General features: G+C 34.9%; 1 protein-coding gene across 2 annotated transcripts; it reads left to right on the top strand.

Moving 5' to 3' along the window:
• Positions 1–873: 873 nt before the first annotated feature.
• On the top strand, positions 874–19044 carry LOC124446459 (DNA repair protein XRCC2-like). Of its 2 annotated transcripts, XM_046997315.1 has the most exons (7): positions 874–1577; positions 2030–2260; positions 5996–6183; positions 9665–9964; positions 13824–13927; positions 14855–16714; positions 18138–19044. In XM_046997315.1, exons 6-7 carry the CDS (start codon positions 16691–16693, stop codon positions 18939–18941), a joined length of 828 nt encoding a protein of 275 aa, XP_046853271.1. In that variant the 5' UTR covers positions 874–1577; positions 2030–2260; positions 5996–6183; positions 9665–9964; positions 13824–13927; positions 14855–16690; the 3' UTR covers positions 18942–19044. The 2 variants fall into 2 exon arrangements, with proteins under 2 accessions (XP_046853271.1, XP_046853272.1); XM_046997316.1 differs by lacking the exons at positions 874–1577; positions 2030–2260 and having other exon boundaries at positions 5978–6183.
• Positions 19045–19270: the final 226 nt, after the last annotated feature.

Genomic DNA, 19270 nt, shown 5'->3' with positions numbered 1-19270 from the left:
GCAGTACACAATCTATCATCAGATTACTACAGTAAACATTATGTGTATTACTAGCAGTACACAATCTATCATCAGATTTCTACAGTACACACTATGTGTATTACTAGCAGTACACAATCTATCATCAGATTACTGCAGTACACATTCTGTGTATGACTAGCAGTACACAATCTATCATCAGATTTCTACAGTACACACTATGTGTATTACTAACAGTACACAATCTATCATCAGATTACTACAGTAAACATTATGTGTATTACTAGCATTACACAATCTATCATCAGATTACTACATAAAAATTCCTTACCATCAATCAGTAAGGACTTGTCAGTTAAACAGCCACCTACGCACTGAGTAGATATCAAACTATTTTCTGCACAGTCTCCACCCTTCCTGATTAATATTTTTGTGTATCTGATTATACCTACCTACCCGGCATATTCGAGTGCTTTTAAAACCACTTGCTACAAAGGAAATAATTAAAGACTGTTTAATCACTTAGTTGTCTTGACAACAGTATGTTCAACGTGCTTGTTCCTCTAGTTTCCAGTCTTATCGACTTCTTTCGTTGCCAATAAGCATAAGTGGCTCTAAAACACTTTAATTGTGCGGTGAAATGAATTGATATTTGTTTGCATTTCGTAGGAGTGCTTTTCTTCTAGAACAAACTTCAAGAGTATCTCTTACAATAAGGTCTAATATCCTGCGTGTTATTTCTGACTGTAAACAGCTAAAAATTATGTAAAAAAACGACAGGTGACATGACATTTGCGTCTTTTGTCTGACAAAAAATTGTAGAAGAATTGTTCTACCGGTACCAAATGGCATTACTTATTTATATGAAGCATTACGCCTCTTTCTTGATATAGCTATTGCATCGTGACTCTGTATGTTTGGCAATAACATGATTATACGATCACACTAAGGGCTAAGTTTGAAAGCTGATATCTCCGAGAAGGCACTGCGAACAAAGACAAAACTTGAAAATCCGTGGGAGAAAATGTGAGAAAATTTCTTTTGAGAATTTTAATGAAAACCTCGAGAGAAGTCTTACAAAAGTCATGCTAAGAGATCCTTTGTATCAACCCAGTGGAAGTTTGGGAGATATTGGGCTATAAGGAACTCTGACTGGACCAAGAGAAACGTCAAAAACAATCGTTGACTATTGGCAAAAGTTGCATGGGAGAAAACAGTCTGAGAGCAAATATTTCTTGTTTTTCGTGGACATATAAAAAAACCGATTTGGAATGACCGAACGTTTAGGAGCGATAAATTATTGTTGCAAAATCAAATCGGAAATTCGTAAAGCAAAAATTCTGAGAGTGTTTTCAAAAAGACTGGAGCTACACTTGTCTCAGATGATCTAGAGCTCTTTGGGTGGGGCGTAACAGAAATTAAAGAATTCAATAAAATTTCTCGAATATACATTTGTTTTTCATTGCCCGACAGAACTTATAACTGGTTTATTGGGTAAATATATGATAAATAAAGAGGTATAATGGCAAATCATGCTGTGGGCGAAAGGCATTGGAGCAGTAACAGGAGTTATGAAAATCACCGAAGTCATTCCCTTGGTAATTTTTGCAAAATGAGCTCTTTTTAAGTAAATTAAACGATGATAAAAACGCTCTTTTTCATCCACTACATTACGACATTTACATGTAATTTCTAAAGACAAGAAAACATCGAGTGGGCATTGTTATCAATATTATGGTCAGGATTCCTGGAACCGATTAAGAAATGTTTTCAAATGTAAAATATTGCGTGTGATTTGTTCTATTTATTTTCAATGCCATTTACAGTTTGTGAAAAAGGGATTTCATTTCAAGAACTTTTAAATTGAAATTTGCGCTCTTTTTGCTGTCAGACACGTGAGGCAGATGTATGAGTCTTGTTAGGTTTTATACACAAATTCTTTGGCCGATAATTTCAAGAGAACTTGCTTTTCACAGTAGTTAGAAAAACTCGCCCTCCCCCTCCTAATAAAACACGTTTATAATATATAAGATAAAATTTCTAATTTTAGCTTCAACGTAACTGCGCCGTCCGGCGTCACGTTTATAATTTCCAGTCGCCAAAGCTCTTTATGTCCTATCTATGGTGCTCAAAGTTCTCTTTGTTAAATGTTTAAAGTCTTACGTCGTGTATATCATATATAATTGGAGTCGGCGAAAACACAGACAAACTATTCTTCTGGAACTCACGCGTTGATACAACTTTCGTCCCGGGAACGAACTGATAGAGATCTATTTGAAAGGTATTCTCATCTAATCTATGTACTAAACAATACATATAGCAAAGTAATCATGTACCTATACATTAAGTTTGTAATTACTATATGATTATTCAGTACCATTTCTATGACGTTCACAGTTCGTGTCGAGTGATAATTTGATTATCCTTCCGTATAATACTTGTTGCCATTGAGCCGGTTCGCTAGGAAATTTGAACGACCGAAAAAACAAACTAATTACCAAACATTATTACAACTAAGTACGGTGCCTTTTCGAATTCATAATTCATAATTAAATAAAAAATCGAATTCTCGACTCTGGCAAGGTTTGGCGACGAACGTGTGAGACTTTTGTTCTACATAAAAGGAAGGTGTATTTAGAGGTACATTAGGGGTGGGAGTCGTGAAGCAGGTGTCACAAATCTCAAGTATGGACTGCGGGTTCTGAGTTTCCAACATGGCTTCCTAAACCCTTTACCGAATATTGAAACAAACTGTTTGGACTGCCGTGTTGTAAAATTCCAGTGTTGCTTTCAAGCAAAAACGTTTGATTCAGAAAAGTCTTAAGCAAGATTGAGTCAGAAATACACCAATACTTGACTAAGCGCAAAATAGCCGTTCCACAATGAAAATACTAATTTCTTCATACTGACTGTTGATTGTATCTATGATCAACAAATCGTCAAACTGTAAATGGTCCGTGGCCGTCTCTAGAACATTAATTAGATGGTGTTTATTCATGTATTCAGTTGTGCTTGACGGCCCTGAAATCGTCAATACCACCGAATAAGGAATATATATACGGAAGGGCGATTTCGCTGTTCAACTTTATATTTAATTAGATTACTGGCTGCAGTAAGCCATTTCATCAATCCTATTGGTCAAAAAAGGCAATTGACTGGCTGCCATCATCTTAATACATGCATAATAAAATATTCGTGGTACAAAAAAATTTCAATGATTTGACCATGCTGTAAATTCCTTAATCTTTGCCAAAACTAAGGCGCCTTATTTTGCCCCACTCTCATCAGTGATGTAGCCAGAAGGGGGTTGGGCTCACCCACTTACCCTGGAAAAATTATAGGCTCTTCTAAAATTGTACTTATTTACATTCCATTGTTTAAAAAACAGTCATGGCCCCTTTCCCTTTTAACTCCCCCCTCCCTTTACAGAAAATTCTGTGAAAAAACTTACAATAGTTTTTTGAAGGTAATGTTTATTATGCAATTCTTCTTACTCGTCAGTTTGACGGTCAGATGATTCGTACTGTGATTACACAACCTTACTTTCCCCCAAGTCACAGCAAAACTCTTTCGATACTTTAAATCAGCATTTTGGAAAATCAACATGCTCAACTGGCTATCCGTAGTTGTAGATATCTGTTATTTTGATTGATTCGAAAAATATGTTTATTTGGTAGTTTCTAAGGTAACGCTCTTTGTCAGTACAGAAATTTAGCAAACATGACGTGATGTTGTGAAAAAGGCGTCTTAGCGTAGATTCATCCATATATTGGCAAATTACTTATATTTAAGCTGTTTTCACAACCACAATGTGTATAACAATGTGTAGAAAACAATGGGCGGACAGTCTTATTCGACTGTTTAAGGGCAGCATAAAAGGCTTTTGAAGAATATGCTTTCAATAAATTATACACTAAAGAAAAGCATGGTTAGCTTAACTACCAGTTTATCCAATAAATGTTGCTTGATCAGGTTATTGGAAGTTGAATTTTTATCGCTCAGATGTGAGATGTGTTTACCAATCTTACTAAATGCCTAGTTTTTTTGTCTTGCTTGTCTCTTGCTTGGATTTATGGCTTGGATTTGTGATAAAGTGGTCCATTTAGTGCAGTAATTTATGCAAACTTGAATATATGTGCGAATTTGTACAAGTGGTAATTCTGACGCACAAAGATGAATTCTGTATTGACAGTTAGAAAGTCCTGTGATGGTTCTAACGTCAAATAGACATGTCTATCTTTAAACTTTATTGACACACGTGGTCTACACCACGTTTTCATATATTGACATATTAAATAATGTTTCTTATACTAATAAGCATTCGTTTACATAAAATTATTTTCACAAAAATGAATATATTTGTCCAAGCAGCATATCTATCGCGAAAAATGTGATACGACGGTCATCTAATTTCGTCAAAGTTATGCTGAACATAGATCATTTATGTAAAGAGGAGTAATTGTAATTTTCAAAGCAAACAAAGACCAAGCTTGTGCTGCATTGAAAATGATTGACAAATACATAAGGAGCTAGCTGTGATCCTTCCTCTAACTCTCACATATAATTCTTGCGTTCACATTGTATGCAATTTACAAAGCTGGCGTGATTGAAGTATTCTCTATTCGAAAAATCAACACAGGAATCGTTTTGAAGTAAAAAAGTACTAAAAAAATCGAATGTCTCACGAAGATTTCCGATAACCGAACGAGCTATCCTAACAATTAACCAATGATGTACTACAAACGTCCTTTTTAAAGAGTATTCACTGTCGTGATGTATTCGAAGTCTGGGCGGTGTATAACTCATTTGGGCTTGTGATTTTGTTGATCAGAAGTATCCTGTACCTCCGGTAATGTTCTTTGGTAAATAAAATATTTGATGACCATGATAGCTATGTAATTGACGTTAAAGCATACATACAACAAAGCTCTTTCACAGACTCAAGGTCTGTTATTTCAACATTGGACAACAACTCACGAATTTTTGCAATCTCCCTTTCTATCCAACAATTGAACCTATCTGGTTGTGTTAGTTCGCATTAATTCGGTTACCGTAATTCATGAAAACCTATATACCTCTACGTATCAAAAGATAACACATTTATTATCGCTAAAATAATAAGTTCAAAATATGGATTTTAAAGGATAATGAGAAGTACAGCTAACTCATGAACTAGGCATATTTTGCAAAATTTTCTCATCCAATATGGCGCGAGGCAAATTCCAAACTGCGTCAAAACAATCTCGCTAACAAAGTCCTTTCCTTTTAATGTCAGATGATTTAAGCCAAGATTAACTTCTTGTTTGGTTTGAAGAGAAAATGCCTTCACTTGAAAAAAAGATGAATTCGATTCGGAAAAGACATGGTGATATCCACATGTTGTTGTCTATACAGCAACATTGTTTCTATTCACAATGATAGCTGGATGCAATCAATACTTTTTATTAAAAGGAAATCAAGCCAATCTTCAATGAATTAATGTAACCAGTCAATATTTTTGACAACGGCCAATGTAACAGGCAAAAACAAAGAGGGTCTGTTGTTTTGAATTGGACTGGACGTGACTTTTTTCACGATAATCTATTGGCTGGCGACCATCATGTTTGCAAATTAGCCTAACTCTTAAAAATTCGAAGATGAAGGAAGACGTCTATTCTATAGTGAACAGATGTATTTGTCTTGACAATTCTAAATCTACACGGGTGGTTCGGTTATGTGCAATTAACCACCTATTTGCTTTCAGGAAGCAATCAAATATTTCCACTTGTCTCAATTATCGTTTCAAAAACGTCTTTTTCCAAATTAACATTCAAGCGCAGCTCGCCTGCGAACGAAGCCATGCACCGGAAGCGATTCTAGCACCATTTAGCGCAACTTTGGTTTTCAAAATAAGTTCTTTATATTCAAAACAATGCTAATTCAAAACTGTTGTTTTCTTCCACAGTAGGAAACCAAATTTAAAAGACGTTATTTCTTACTAGGAATACTAGGGTGATCGCATTTCTCATCTTTGTAGTAATCGGCCGACGACAAAAGGACTTTAGAGAGCGACGTTGAAAGACTTTTACATTCGAAAGAGAGGCAATTACGGCTTAAATTTCTATTTGGAAAGTGATTCTTTATGATCGAGCCTGTATAGAGAATACAGCGAAATCAAACTGGTGAATGGACAACGCTTTTTAAGGCTACGTATGCGACAAAAAGGTAGGCTATCATCAACTACGATTCGATATGCTTCCCAAACACGCTCTTCTAGTGCCACTTAGGATTAAGCACAACAATATAAATTTTATTTTAATCCCGCACGATGCATTGCTAAGTATACAGTAAACTGTAAACAATGTGGTAATAACTTCGAAAGATAGGCGAATCACCGATCTTATATTGTAGCTCGAGGCTGGATTTGAGTCAGTTAAAAGTTAAACGTAACATTTCCTGAAGTTTTCTTGATCATTTGTGCTTTTTAACCACCGTAAATATATGACATGTTTGATCGTGTTTGACGACATTAACCTTCCTTTGATGTTAGATACGTTGAGAAAAAATTCGTTTAGCGTTTAGGCTACGGTAAATGAACTTTTGTGTCAATTGTCTTTAACAAGTAACGTCTTGAGCAGTTACGGATAGAAATCGTACATTAGATAGTTGTCGGACAAATCACAAATGGACTTTTTCAACACATGATGAAGATTAAATTATTTCCTGGCCTTTACAATACAACGATTGAATTGAATTTTTTCATTGCTTTCCGTTGCTTTTGGTATTTCATATTCGATAACGGACAACGGTTTTGCAACTTGGACTTCTTGCTTATAATATATCTTAACTTAATCCCTCTGATAATCGTGTACACAGCGGACAATTAATGTATGATTTAGCCCTGGCTTTAGATGGGTCAAAAGGAATTAAGCTTTCAAATTAAGTGCGAGCGATTGTTTCAAGCGTCTTTTGACACCTGAGCCAAACGCTGCTACAAGAAGAATTTTTGTCCTGTTGAATGTCGACGACCGTTTGCTTTCCACAATTTGAAATGTCAATTTTTCAACTGTAGGACATAGTTATACAAATCAAGCGCAGCTAAGCACTTAACTCATTGAAGCAAGCAGTCAATGGCGAGAATGTATTAACCTAATTATATATACGTGTAGTAGTAGCTACGAGCATTCGGCAATAAATTTTTACCATATTTAATGGTTTGAAACTGTCTCTATGGTGTTTGGCGATGAGCTACAAACATTTTCAAAAAAAAGAGTTCAACATTTACATATTCATCGTAATTTTTGGCATACATTTTGCATACGTTGTTATAAAATAGCAGCGTCATATTTGAAAGTGGTTTGAAATACTTATGAAACTACTGTAAAAATTGCACTTTCATTCTCATTAATGTATAACAATTAACCCATGGCCATTGGCATGGTAATATTCATTGGTGTCAGCATGAAATTCCTTTCAGATTATCACATAAATATGTCATGGGTAATGATCATTATCATATATTCAAAGAAATTATAAGAAAACACATGTGTAGAAAGGTATAGAACAATCTAGCATGAATTTGCTTTTTTGGGTGGAAACTTCCTTTTGGCGGATAACGTCCAATTACTATTCAAGAACATCAATTTTACGTTATGTTTGAAACCCTCTTATATCCCAGTCAAATATACAATAGCAAAAAATGGTTTTAAGCTAGTTTTATCAATTCTCCTTCAATCCTGTTATTGCCTGTCATCACATTTTTATCTCATTCAAAGCATATCCCAGACGTTTTTTCGTGGAAGCAATGTATATCTTGGTCAAGTTTGGTCAAGAATACATTCAAATATTGATTTACATCGCCAGTATATGCGGTAGTAAATGCTCAATCTTCAGTTGAGTTTTTAAAATCAATCATCCTCCTTAATGACATTTTCTTATTGCTTATGCAAGTAATTGCAGCCAATTGGAAATATACAGTCGCGGTTATAGATAACAACATATAGATACGGTTATAGATAAACACGTTCACCACATTTATGCTAAAAGTTTGTCTCAAAAATGGTTAACTTGCAAAAGAACTATAATTTTTTTCTTGTATTTGAAAATGAACTATATGCTTTCTTTCTTCTTCAAACTGCAACTCGAGAACATCATAACTGAACAACGCAAAATTTTATACTTATGAAGTCTACTACAAAATATTTCAGATTCCTATCCCCCCCACCCACCAAAACTTTAAAAAAATCTTCTCCGGAAAAATGGCGGGAGACTTAAGTGCAAAAAATATCCCTATTGGTCGCAGGTTTCGTTCATAAAATGCAAACTTTATGCACTAATAATACTGTGAAAATTTAATCAATAGCACTTGTGTGACAATATGTAAAAATAATGCATACTTAAACATGGAAATGCTAATAATCACCAAGCTCCTGTATGTCATAAAATCAAAATGGTAATAAATCGCTTTGTAATTTTAGAATGAGGACACATTAGGGAAGTAGGATTTTTAATATATAAAGCATACTCCGTTATGTTATAGCTTATTAGACTTTTTTATTATTAACTATGTCCTTCTTTCAATATTCAACCGCATTCTTTATTCAATTTTATATTGTCAATATTAATACCTTCACAAATAGTCCACTAAACTTCTATTTCATGGAAGCTCATAATCCCCCCCCCTTTCCCCTCCCGAATGAAAGTTGCATATGGAACAAATACGACCTTACCTTTTTTTGAAAAAAATGATTTTCATTAGAATTAACGCATTATACCGTTCCACATCGCCATTAGGAACTCAAATTTTTGCAATAGTTCACTTTCCTGTCGTTAATTCTTACTCCAATGTTTGTATAGGTGTGTATTATGTGTTTAAAGAATTTTACAAACAACATGAATGCCACAACCAACCTTTCCTGCTTCGTCACGTGACTCATGATTATGATAACCGATTTTTAATTTTTCCTTATGCCATCTACGAAGCATTTTAAGTTGACTGGTTTGTGAAGGATATGGTCTCACGAGTGTTCTGGTGTAGGCGGTTCTGTGAGTGTCAAATTTCGGATTTCATCTCTGTTTGTATAAATATAGCTTTGACTTAAGAAGATAGTTATTGTCGTTTTTAAGCATATCCAAAAATACACCTTTTGGCACACGCATGTATCCGACCCAAGTATCTCGAAAATGTATTTGCCGAAACAATAGTTATATTTGTTCCTATGTCTGATTGCTTGCGCTGTTGTGCATGTATAAAAGAGCGGTCTGAGCTTCGTCATTTGTGGTTAATCAAAAGAACGCTTCTATGATAGTAAATTGTTGCTTATCCACACATCAAGATACTGAGTTGTAAAAGGTAAATAAAATATACTTATTATTACACAAAGTGCTCAGAATCCATCTGCGTGACGTCATTATGGCACGAGAAACTCCTTGACTGTAAATTTTCGAGTTTCAAGTTTGTGTATGATTCAAAGCCTGAATCAGGTGCAAATTGTTGTCCATAGATTCCCAGCCAAGGCATCGCTAGTTTTCTCGAAAGTGCTATTGCGTGCTTTATCTTGCTTTATTTGTTCTTCTCCTATCAACGTGTTTATTTTGCTTTAATTGAATCTTTGTAATAGTCCGAATCCAAATGACATCGCTGGCTATTGTTATTGTTAAACTAAAGTTATAAAACACTGATAAATGCTTCTTTTTTTTTACGAAGGCGCTGCATAACGGTGAGAAACGTATCGTCATATGAGACTTATAATTTTCTACGTGCTTCAAGCGTTCATGTTGCAAGGATTCGCGTTACCGGCACATGAAAGGTACGATGACTATACTGGTAACGATACTGGTAACGCTTCTGAACGAAACAGCCGAGGGAAGCGGTCAAGCAATAACGTCGACGACAAACCGACTAATGTTAGAAACGTGCAACTTCATCACGCCTATTCGTATTTTCTGCAAGTCACGAAAGATCTCAAAGTTAATGGGATTAAAGACTTTTCAAAGATCGACAACAGTAAGTGGAATCAGTTGATGTTAAGACAACATATCAAAACTGCTTATATTTTGAGGGGCTAGATTAAATCAAGAGCGGGATTAAATGTCTATATTTATCGATCATCCATTTGTTTATTCGTTTCTGATTCATTTCTTTTCGGGTTGCCATTTTTCCTATTGAACATGTACATGTGTCGAAAAAAATGCTAGATGCCACACGTCAAATAGAATTGTAAAACACGGTTAAAAAAGGGTTCAGCTTTGTATCAGAAGTCGAACCGGCATTTCTTCGTTGTTCTGAACGCATACACATTTCATTTAACCTGATGATGAACATTATGTCAAAATGAAAAATAGCGATAAACAAACAAACGATCTAATTGCGTGGTATCAACTAGTGAACGCGGTTTTATTTACTTATTATAAATGGCAGGGCAGAAAGATTAACTTAACGCGGTGACTGCCTTGTGTATAGTATTATTGCTATATTTAGATTTCTAAAATACGATGTGAAGTAAATCTTTATATTTTTCCGTATTTTCAACGTGATTTTCATGTACATTTCATCAATCATGTGGGGGCGTTAGACATGACATCGTATCTGACGAATCTAGTCTTGATATTTTGTCGATGCGGTTGATATACTAGCACCACCGAGCAACTCTGTCTTTTTCCTCGAGACATCGCGAAAATGTTTAAACTTTTGTGGAAACAAGCTGCTCAAGTTTGCCACAAATGTTTTCTAGGAAATTGTGCATTAACCTTGCATGCCTTTTCTGTATCGCTCTTAATCATGCTTACTGACGTGGTATTTGAAAAGCAAATAGACGAAGCATTTACATATAAAGGCAGAACGATTTGATGATGCTGTAGTGTAAATTAAAAGGCTAAATGACGATATTATCATCTTTCAACACTTTGCCCCTAACATGTTTTAATGGATACTTAGTGTCTTTCATCGAAAATTATTTTCGCGTTCTCACACTTCTTAATGAAACACGCGTCATTTTTGCAACTGCTGGATAAGAAGCTTTAACATGTAAAATGAAAATCACAAGTGTATCATATTGTTCTGATGCTTGCTGTCATGGTTGTGTTTCTTAATCAAATTATGTTTCTAATGTAGCTCGTGACTCCATAACAGAAATTTTCTCGCAATTCATTTTCACCGGGCTTGAATTGTTATATATAATTGATTTGTTCGTATTTCAAGCGGCATAACTGTCGAATATATTCTAAGTTTCTACCGTTGCACAAGTTAATAAGCAATTCAATAGCATCACGACCGCAAATTAAACTATTTCGTGAGCGGGACTATGAAAAATAGGGAACCAGCTGAAGGCGTATCTTCAATGGCTTGGTCACCTTTGGGTGGCTTGTTTGTTAACGCTAAATGCAAATTTCCGCTACGCTCTCCCACAAAAATGACACAAGTAAATGCCGCACTGAGAAACGATTTGACGTCAAAAAACACATGCCAGCACACACAAAGATATCACACAGTCGACGCGCTGCTCAATCCCGGTTTTATTTGCTTTGATTTCCCTTACGTCGGGGTCGACCTAATTATAGCGTGAGAATAGCGCAACAAAACCCAACTGCTTTGCTCAAGCTAAAGTTATCTCAAGGCAAATTATATTTTTAGCAACAAAGGTGGAGTGTAGTTAACATATTTTAATTGTTCGCCAAAGTTCAAAGCAAACTTGTCACTGGTGTAATTAGTTTCCAAATATACTTCTCAATATTGAAATTAGATTGCTTTCAGTTGGTAATGTTCGGTTGAGAAAGGATTATTTAGATTTGAAAAACTGGAATTAACAAATACATTTGAGTCCTCATCAGTTTTCTATTGTCCCCTTTTTCGGAATGAATCATTCTGGTTGAATTAAACGAGGTTTCATTTTGAATGAGGAATTGATATTAAAGCATGAACAAAGATTGTTTGGAAGTTGACAGGTCTGTCTGTTGAAAACAGTCTTTAAATAGGGACAATATTTTTCTGCCTAATATCACGAACGTAAACGAGTAAATTTACATGACGTATCGTACAGCTGTACAAATACATGTTTTTTAGCATTTTGGGAGCCAGTACGGGAAAATATTTCATGAGCTTAGAAAAACACTCAAATAGATATTTGAGACAATTTAATACATGCAATTGCCGAATTTTTTGAACCGTCCGTGTGATGTTCTGAGGTTAAGCCAATCATTACTTGAGAAAACACGTAAATACGAAGTCGGAGCACAAATAGGATAGATTCCATCTTCCATATGCAGGCAGATTTCGTGGGGAATCAATATTTTCATTATTCCTTCAATACTTAATTGTCGACAGTTTCATTGATTGTCAACTTTCTTCAAAAGACTTTCTCCACGAATAGTTCAAAATTCATTTCCTCAAGGCGTGCATCTGCAATATAATTTTATCGAACATTTCAAAAGGGTTTCCTGTCTTAAAAAAAATCATGCATGACATATTGTTAAGATTCGTGCAACCGAACAAACGGACAAGCGATCGGTTCTTTATAAAATTTAGAAAAAGTAAATACACTTCAAAGTAATGATTAAATGGTTTCAATGCGATATTAGCTTCCAATGTATATGGTAAAGTACTCAATATAAACATAGAGCAAATATTTGTTTAAGCAACAACGTTGTACGATGAAACGTTGAGCATAGAAGTTGATGTAGCAGAAAAAGTCTTGAATAGACATGCACACATATTATCACCGATGCTTAACACACACTATTTCAAGTTTCCTGATACTTTTGAGCGCAACCGTTGTTTAAAGAAGCCTGGAACTAACTCTAACATTTTTTTGCAAGACAACCCCACACACTTCTTCGTAACTACACATTATGTCTTTTGCACGAGTGGAATGATCGTCTGCCGATTACCACAGATGTTATAGACCTCCAATGTTTATTTCAGAACATAATCGTCATTCATTTCTTTAAAAATCTAATGTTTTTGCATGAGTGCATGAATACAAAAAAATCAGCCGAATAGGTATAAATATGCGATCTAGTTTTTACAAGTGAGTTTGTTTTTATCTATAGATGAATAGCTAAGTTTTTATCAGCATAAATATGAATTCTAGATAAATGCACCATTTATTACCTTTCGTAACTGCAACTTAAATAGTATTTTAATATATCAAAATTATCGAAATACATAAAAGTTGTTGAATCGAAATGGAAACTGAATTTTGGTTCGGACCTGATTTTTTACCTCTACAGTTTACAGTTCTACTATTGACACCTTTACTGTGGCTAATAAGGTTTTGTTTGGCCGTGATCACGTTTCCTAAGTCAAATAAATGCAATTAAATTGTTTTGGATAAAATAATATATGTTATTGTCAAAACGACATTGTAAAGAGTACGTATGTCGAATAATACGTATTCGACAAAGAGAAAAGTCCTTTAATCATTTTAAACGGGACAAAAGTGACATTGCAATCATACCAGATCGCTCCGTTAATGATCGATATCATAAAGGATCTTGATTTACCAAATCACGTCTTCACAGAGGAATGAAGCTTAAATCAAAGCAAATAAGGTTTACATCCGTAAACATTATGGTTTTATTATTATTGGATTTTTTCGCTGTCTATGTCTATGATCATGGATATGGGGAAATTGATAATTAGGGGGAGGGAAGGATGCAATATCCAATTGCACATGATATACCACATTAAATTCCTTTGACATATATTATTTTACAAATTATAACCTGCATATGTATAAACGTTTCTCCACTCAACTATCATCGATCTTCCTATGTCTATGACCATGATCACATTGCGCATAATATTCTTAGATTTTGATATGCGTTCGTATCTACGTTTATGTGATGCAGTTATTTTGTCTCTTTAGTTTCATTTCAACTGGAAAGGTATGGCTCAAATCGTGTTCGCCTCCTGCACGTAAAAAGTCAACGATACATTGCCATCAATTTTAAAGGCGTTGTCACAACGGAGGTGAGATATTCAAAAATTTTATATATTTCCTAATTAAAATTAATTTTTCAATATTTGCTTTTCTATCCACTTCTCAGAATAGCTATATATCATTCAGGAAATAATATATGTTTACTGTGTTTTCAAAGGCCTATGCAAACTGAGGAGACCTTTGGGAGAACTCAAGAGCAGATCAGTGCAAACCCGAAACCGAAGGTCGAGGGTTGCACCTGTTCGAGAGTTCTTACAAACGTCTCAGAGGTTTGGATAAGCCAGTGCAAACACAAAAAATCTTTTATTTTTTTTATGAAATCAAATAGTGCAAAACAAAAAATTTAAAACAAACGTTTTGATTTTTCTTCAAAAACGTATTCATGATTGATTTGCACATTCTCTTTGATTGATTGATTCGAATGGTTGAGATCTGATTGGTTTACACATACTAATGGCACACAACTATAGACTAATCACTTCACGCGCTTTATTGTTTTTATTGTATAATCAGCGTTAATGTTTTCTGTTTTTTATTTTTGTTATTTTGTGTTCGCTTAAGAAAACTCGAAGATTATTTTTGAGTAACTCTCTGGATTGCCTTGAAACTCGTTCAAAAATTGAACTGATAAGAATTGCGTTGTTGCCCGCAAATTATGAAAAGTTTAGAACGTCACATCCCTGCGTTTGGGTGTGATGTCATTCTTCCTTGTTTTCATCATAAATAGACGCAAATTTTTGGTTTTCATCGAAGCAGATGCGGCGCCTGATGAGAAGTCTGCCGAAATGCATTGTATCATTTAACTTATATCCATCTTTATTTTCGTTTTCAACAGTTCTTTTAAAAACATTGTCGCTCACCACGACAAATACGCCGTTCAGAGTTATATTTAAGTTTGAAATCACAGCCAAATTATTGCTATACACTTTAATTATACTCTTTTTCATCATTTTTAGGCTCAAAAAAGCGACAACTCGTTGTTTACAGAAATCCACAGAAAAGGTCACGTCATTCTTAAGCTGGCTAAACGAACAAAAAAGAATGGAAAACCTTTGTTTTTAACCATAAAAAGGAATGGAAAAATAAAAAATGCTCTCCGAAGGACACAATTGCGAATGAAGTCAACGCATTTCACGTATTTATTCCAATGATGAGCCAGCATTGGTTTTCGGTTGATGGCATGGGCTATAAAATATATACTGCTGCGGGTAGAATCTATTGAGCCGTTCAGTGTCCGAATGCTATTAAAGAGATGGTATCGTCAGGTTTCTTAAGTTGATTTTCAAAGATTTAAGTGGACATAGTATTGAGTTAAGTTGGATTATTTATGTGTTTATACAAAATCGCACCATTTTTTGGTATGAACAATGAAAAAAGAAACTCCTTTACCTTATACTAGGAAGGATTTCTTCAGCCGGCTTTGGAATAACTATTGACCGACCATGAAAAATGTTCACCTATATAATTTTCAAAACCAGAATTTTCACGGTTTCAGTATAGGCATCGCGTATGTAAAGATCGATTTGCAAGGAGCAAATTTTTCAATGGTAAAATTTTCTTATGTCAATATTGAGATTAATTTTTAACTGTATATATATAGTCAGTATCACCGCTAAGATGACTTTTGAAGAAAGCATAGCGTTCGTGTACATAATTAATATATTTGCATCGTAATATACATCATATTTATTGCATGTGTTATCACAAATACAAACTTATTTAATTAAAATGTGAAGTTGGAAAGCTTATCATCAGATTCTTCATTTCATCATGCAAGACGAGTTTGAAAAAGACAGTGCTTCGAGGATTGGCTGTATCTTCTTGTTCTTCTTTGCAGTCCAAAATAATGGTCGTCAAAATGCCTAAATTTATTGGCAAACTTCTAGGGGAAATGCGACAATTTTGTGCAAAGTAATCTATAGTGTGCGTGCAGATATGCATAGTTGTAAGCACAACATAAATTCTATTCTTTTTGGTGAGTAACTAAAGTCTAAAGTAGCAAAATTAAACAGAAGAAAGCGTGTACAAGTTTCTGCGTTTTGCGCATCTATATAGCTATCATTTTTTACGAAAGTTTAGCTTGTCGAATCAGGGCTAAAGTATCAAAGAGCAGTAGAGCAGTTTTGTAGACTTTGCACCAATTAGAATTTGAGAAGAAACAGAGACGATTTAATACACCATCAACAATATCTAACACAATCTTAATTGACAACCACTGCATCAAAAAATGCAGTTTTCCTTATATATAAAACAAGACAGTCTCACGTTGAAGCAACTTTTCCTTTCTAAATGATAAAAGAAAAGTACCATCAATGCATATCTTAAATTCTTAACGTTTTAATTTGTGACTTCTCCATATAAGGTCCGTCGTTACGTACGCAAGTAAAGGTTTGGGAAAGTTCAAAATCCAATGGTTTTCAATTTTTGCAAAGTGTAAATCCATACAAAAGTACCGCCGAAGAATATACCTTTAGTTTTGATGATTCCACCTATCGTCGGGTTTGTTCATCCACTTTTTATTTTCGAAAATAAGTGAATCTTTTCTAGCCCAAATATCTAAAGTAAAATGCATTACATACTCATTGTCGACGATTATGTGCAAGTAACTTTATCATTCCCTAAAATGTTACGATGAGGTCGAATAACTTTTGATTCTCTCTTTTTTAATTAAATTGAAATGAAAAAATAAGAAAAATCCAATTGGGAATTTAGGAAAGATAAGTACGCAGCAGCGTACAATTTCTTGATACATGAAGGACGTTATGTAAGATAAACTATTTTGTCTTTCCAAGATGGCGGCCGAAACAGCCGCGGATGTAAGTACGAAGTATTGATTAATTCGTGTTGCTTTGTAATTGACAACTGTTGATGAACAAATTTATTGAGCTGTACTTTATGAAATGATTTGAGTGAAGTGGAATTGAAGAAAATAATCTTAAAAATTTACTAATTTAGCAATTTAGTATCTTTAATTCTTGTTTATTTTATTATTTATATGAATATCAGAATATGATGTATAGTTCAGATCAAGCAACGTTTAATTGGCATTTTTAACTTCATTTTAACACATCTTATGTGTGAGAAGTGTGATAATTTCACTGAGAAGAATCTAAAGTAGAAAAAGTAGACACATACGATCATTCTCTTGTCACGTGCAATGATGTACCACGTGTTTGACTGGTTTCATTGACACTATTTTATGCTATATTTGATGCAAGTAAAACACGACTTACTTGCGCTTTAGATTCAATAACATGAAAAAGTTTGCTGGTCATTTTTTGGGAAAGTTCTTTTATTTATTGTTTTTTTAGTGACTGACCACAAAAATATTTCCATTAAAGATTTTAACTATTTACTGAGTAAAAAACAGGCGGACTTTGCTTCTGAACCCCATAAGCGCTTGTCCTTTTGTCAACTTCTTCATTTGAGATATCAAAGAGTATTTTAACGAAAAACAATATTGTCAGCAAATACTCAAAATTTTATTGCAAAAATTAATTTTATATTTTATTCTATATCTATTGTTTTGTGTTTTTGACAGCACGCGCGCTGTTCACGTTTTATGCGTTTAGTCTTCTATCTCTCCCTCAAAAGACTGAACGTAACGTCCGTATACTTTCATTTAGTAGTATCGTATCCAGCATAGTGTCCAAAGAAAAACCAGGCGTAGAGCGAATTGTAATGATAAATATTAAATCCTGCATAGTGTTTTTAAAAGAGCCATGCAATAAAAAATATATGAAAAAGAGCATTCGTTTAAAAAGCGTAACGTTTCGTCTTAACTCACAAGACGTCATCAGACAATATTGAATTAGAAGTTGTGTAGAATGTTTGAAATGTATGTAAGTTAGTTATGATTATTTGTGGCATAATAAATACATGGTTTGATAAAAGATATGGCAGTCACATGGGATAATGTGGTACGAAATGAGACATGGAGTTACGCGAAGGATACGAACAGAGAAGGATAGAAACATATAGGCGACTCCTGAACAGTGAACATAGGGTCTAATGAACATAGGAGACTACTCAACATCGTAGTGGACTACAAACATGTGGAACTATGTTGCGGACTACAAACTCGAGGGATTATTTTGGGAACTAGACATATGGGGGACTACTAAACACAGGGGAACATGTTGGTGACTAGTGACATAGGGAACTACTGAGGATTAGGGACTACATGTTGTATAGAATAGGGACTAAATTGATTGTGTGATGATTTTCGTTCACGTGTAGTTGTTCGCACGCCTTGGACAGAAAAAGTCTGTAGACGGTCTCGACAAGCAGCTTTTCGCCAGTTTGCCGCATGGTGTGAAACTAAGAGATGTGATAGAAATATACGGCGATGTGGGTTGCGGAAAAACGAATATACTGCTGCATTTGACAGCAAACTGTATTCTACCCTCTGCATGGGAGGGAGTATTTCTAGGAGGACGTGGGGTGAAGTTGATCTTTGTCGATAACGACTACCACTTTTCATTACTTCGCCTCGTGGAAATATTGGAGGAGAGGGTTCGCGAGAGTTTCATGCAACAGAACTGCACAATACCAAGTGGTATGGAGTCTTTCATAAAATCTTGCCTTTCGCGACTAATTGTTGCGAAATGCAAGTCAACAGATCAATTTTTGACGACTGTTGAGACTTTGAATGAGATCCTTCGACAAGATGCGGACATATGCGTCATGATGATCGACAGCGTTAGCGCCTTCTTCTTTTTGGACAGAAATATCGCGGGCAGCGGATACAAAGCTCACGAATGCTACCAAAGGAAACTAGTGCAGCTAGTACGGCGCTATATAGATCAGTACAATCTCGTCGTCTTGGCAACGGTGCCTGCCATTTCTTCCAAAGATAGCCGAAGCGTAACGAAAGTTGAGGATTATTCTTACATGGGTAGATCGTGGAGAAATTTAGTCACGTATGCGTTTGTTGTATCACGTGAGGCATCCACGTTCTCTATGAAACTGGTCAAACCTGTTCCGAAACAAGCTGATCTCGTTGTTGAATTCAGCATTGAGAAAACTGGTCTGATGTTCTGAACTGTGACTGCGTCAATGCATCACAGTGTTCATAATTAATTTTCGTTTAAGTGCTATCAAAATTGAACTTTGTATTATAAATTGAATTGATAGTATTTTCTGACGTTGTTTGTATTCAGAGATCTTGTCTTTTGCTTGGAAAAGTTCAATTTTGCATTTAACTTAAGCCAAACGCGACTTTCGTCGGATCACCCTCCCTCTCCCTAAGTGTTGTGTTAGACAATAGTCTCGAATTTCGTAGAAACTTTTGTAAACATACCTTGTATGAAGAAACAAAAGTAGACATGAATTGGACATAAAAGTAAATTTAAAACCTAGCACACAAAGTA

Source organism: Xenia sp. Carnegie-2017, unplaced genomic scaffold (genome assembly GCF_021976095.1).
Source record: "Xenia sp. Carnegie-2017 unplaced genomic scaffold, XeniaSp_v1 HiC_scaffold_22, whole genome shotgun sequence".
Classification (NCBI taxonomy): Eukaryota; Metazoa; Cnidaria; class Anthozoa; order Malacalcyonacea; family Xeniidae; genus Xenia; species Xenia sp. Carnegie-2017.
The sequence above is the reverse complement of the archived record's forward strand: the minus strand, read 5'-3'. Positions and strand labels throughout refer to the sequence as shown.

What these genes read in the sequence shown, in the direction of transcription:
- LOC124446459 (XM_046997315.1), top strand. Translation starts at nt 16,691, where the DNA reads ATGGCGGCCGAAACAGCCGCGGAT. An exon ending in CGGCCGAAACAGCCGCGGAT is followed by an intron (nt 16,715 to 18,137) that starts GTAAGTACGAAG and finishes GTTCACGTGTAG; the next exon opens with TTGTTCGCACGCCTTGGACA.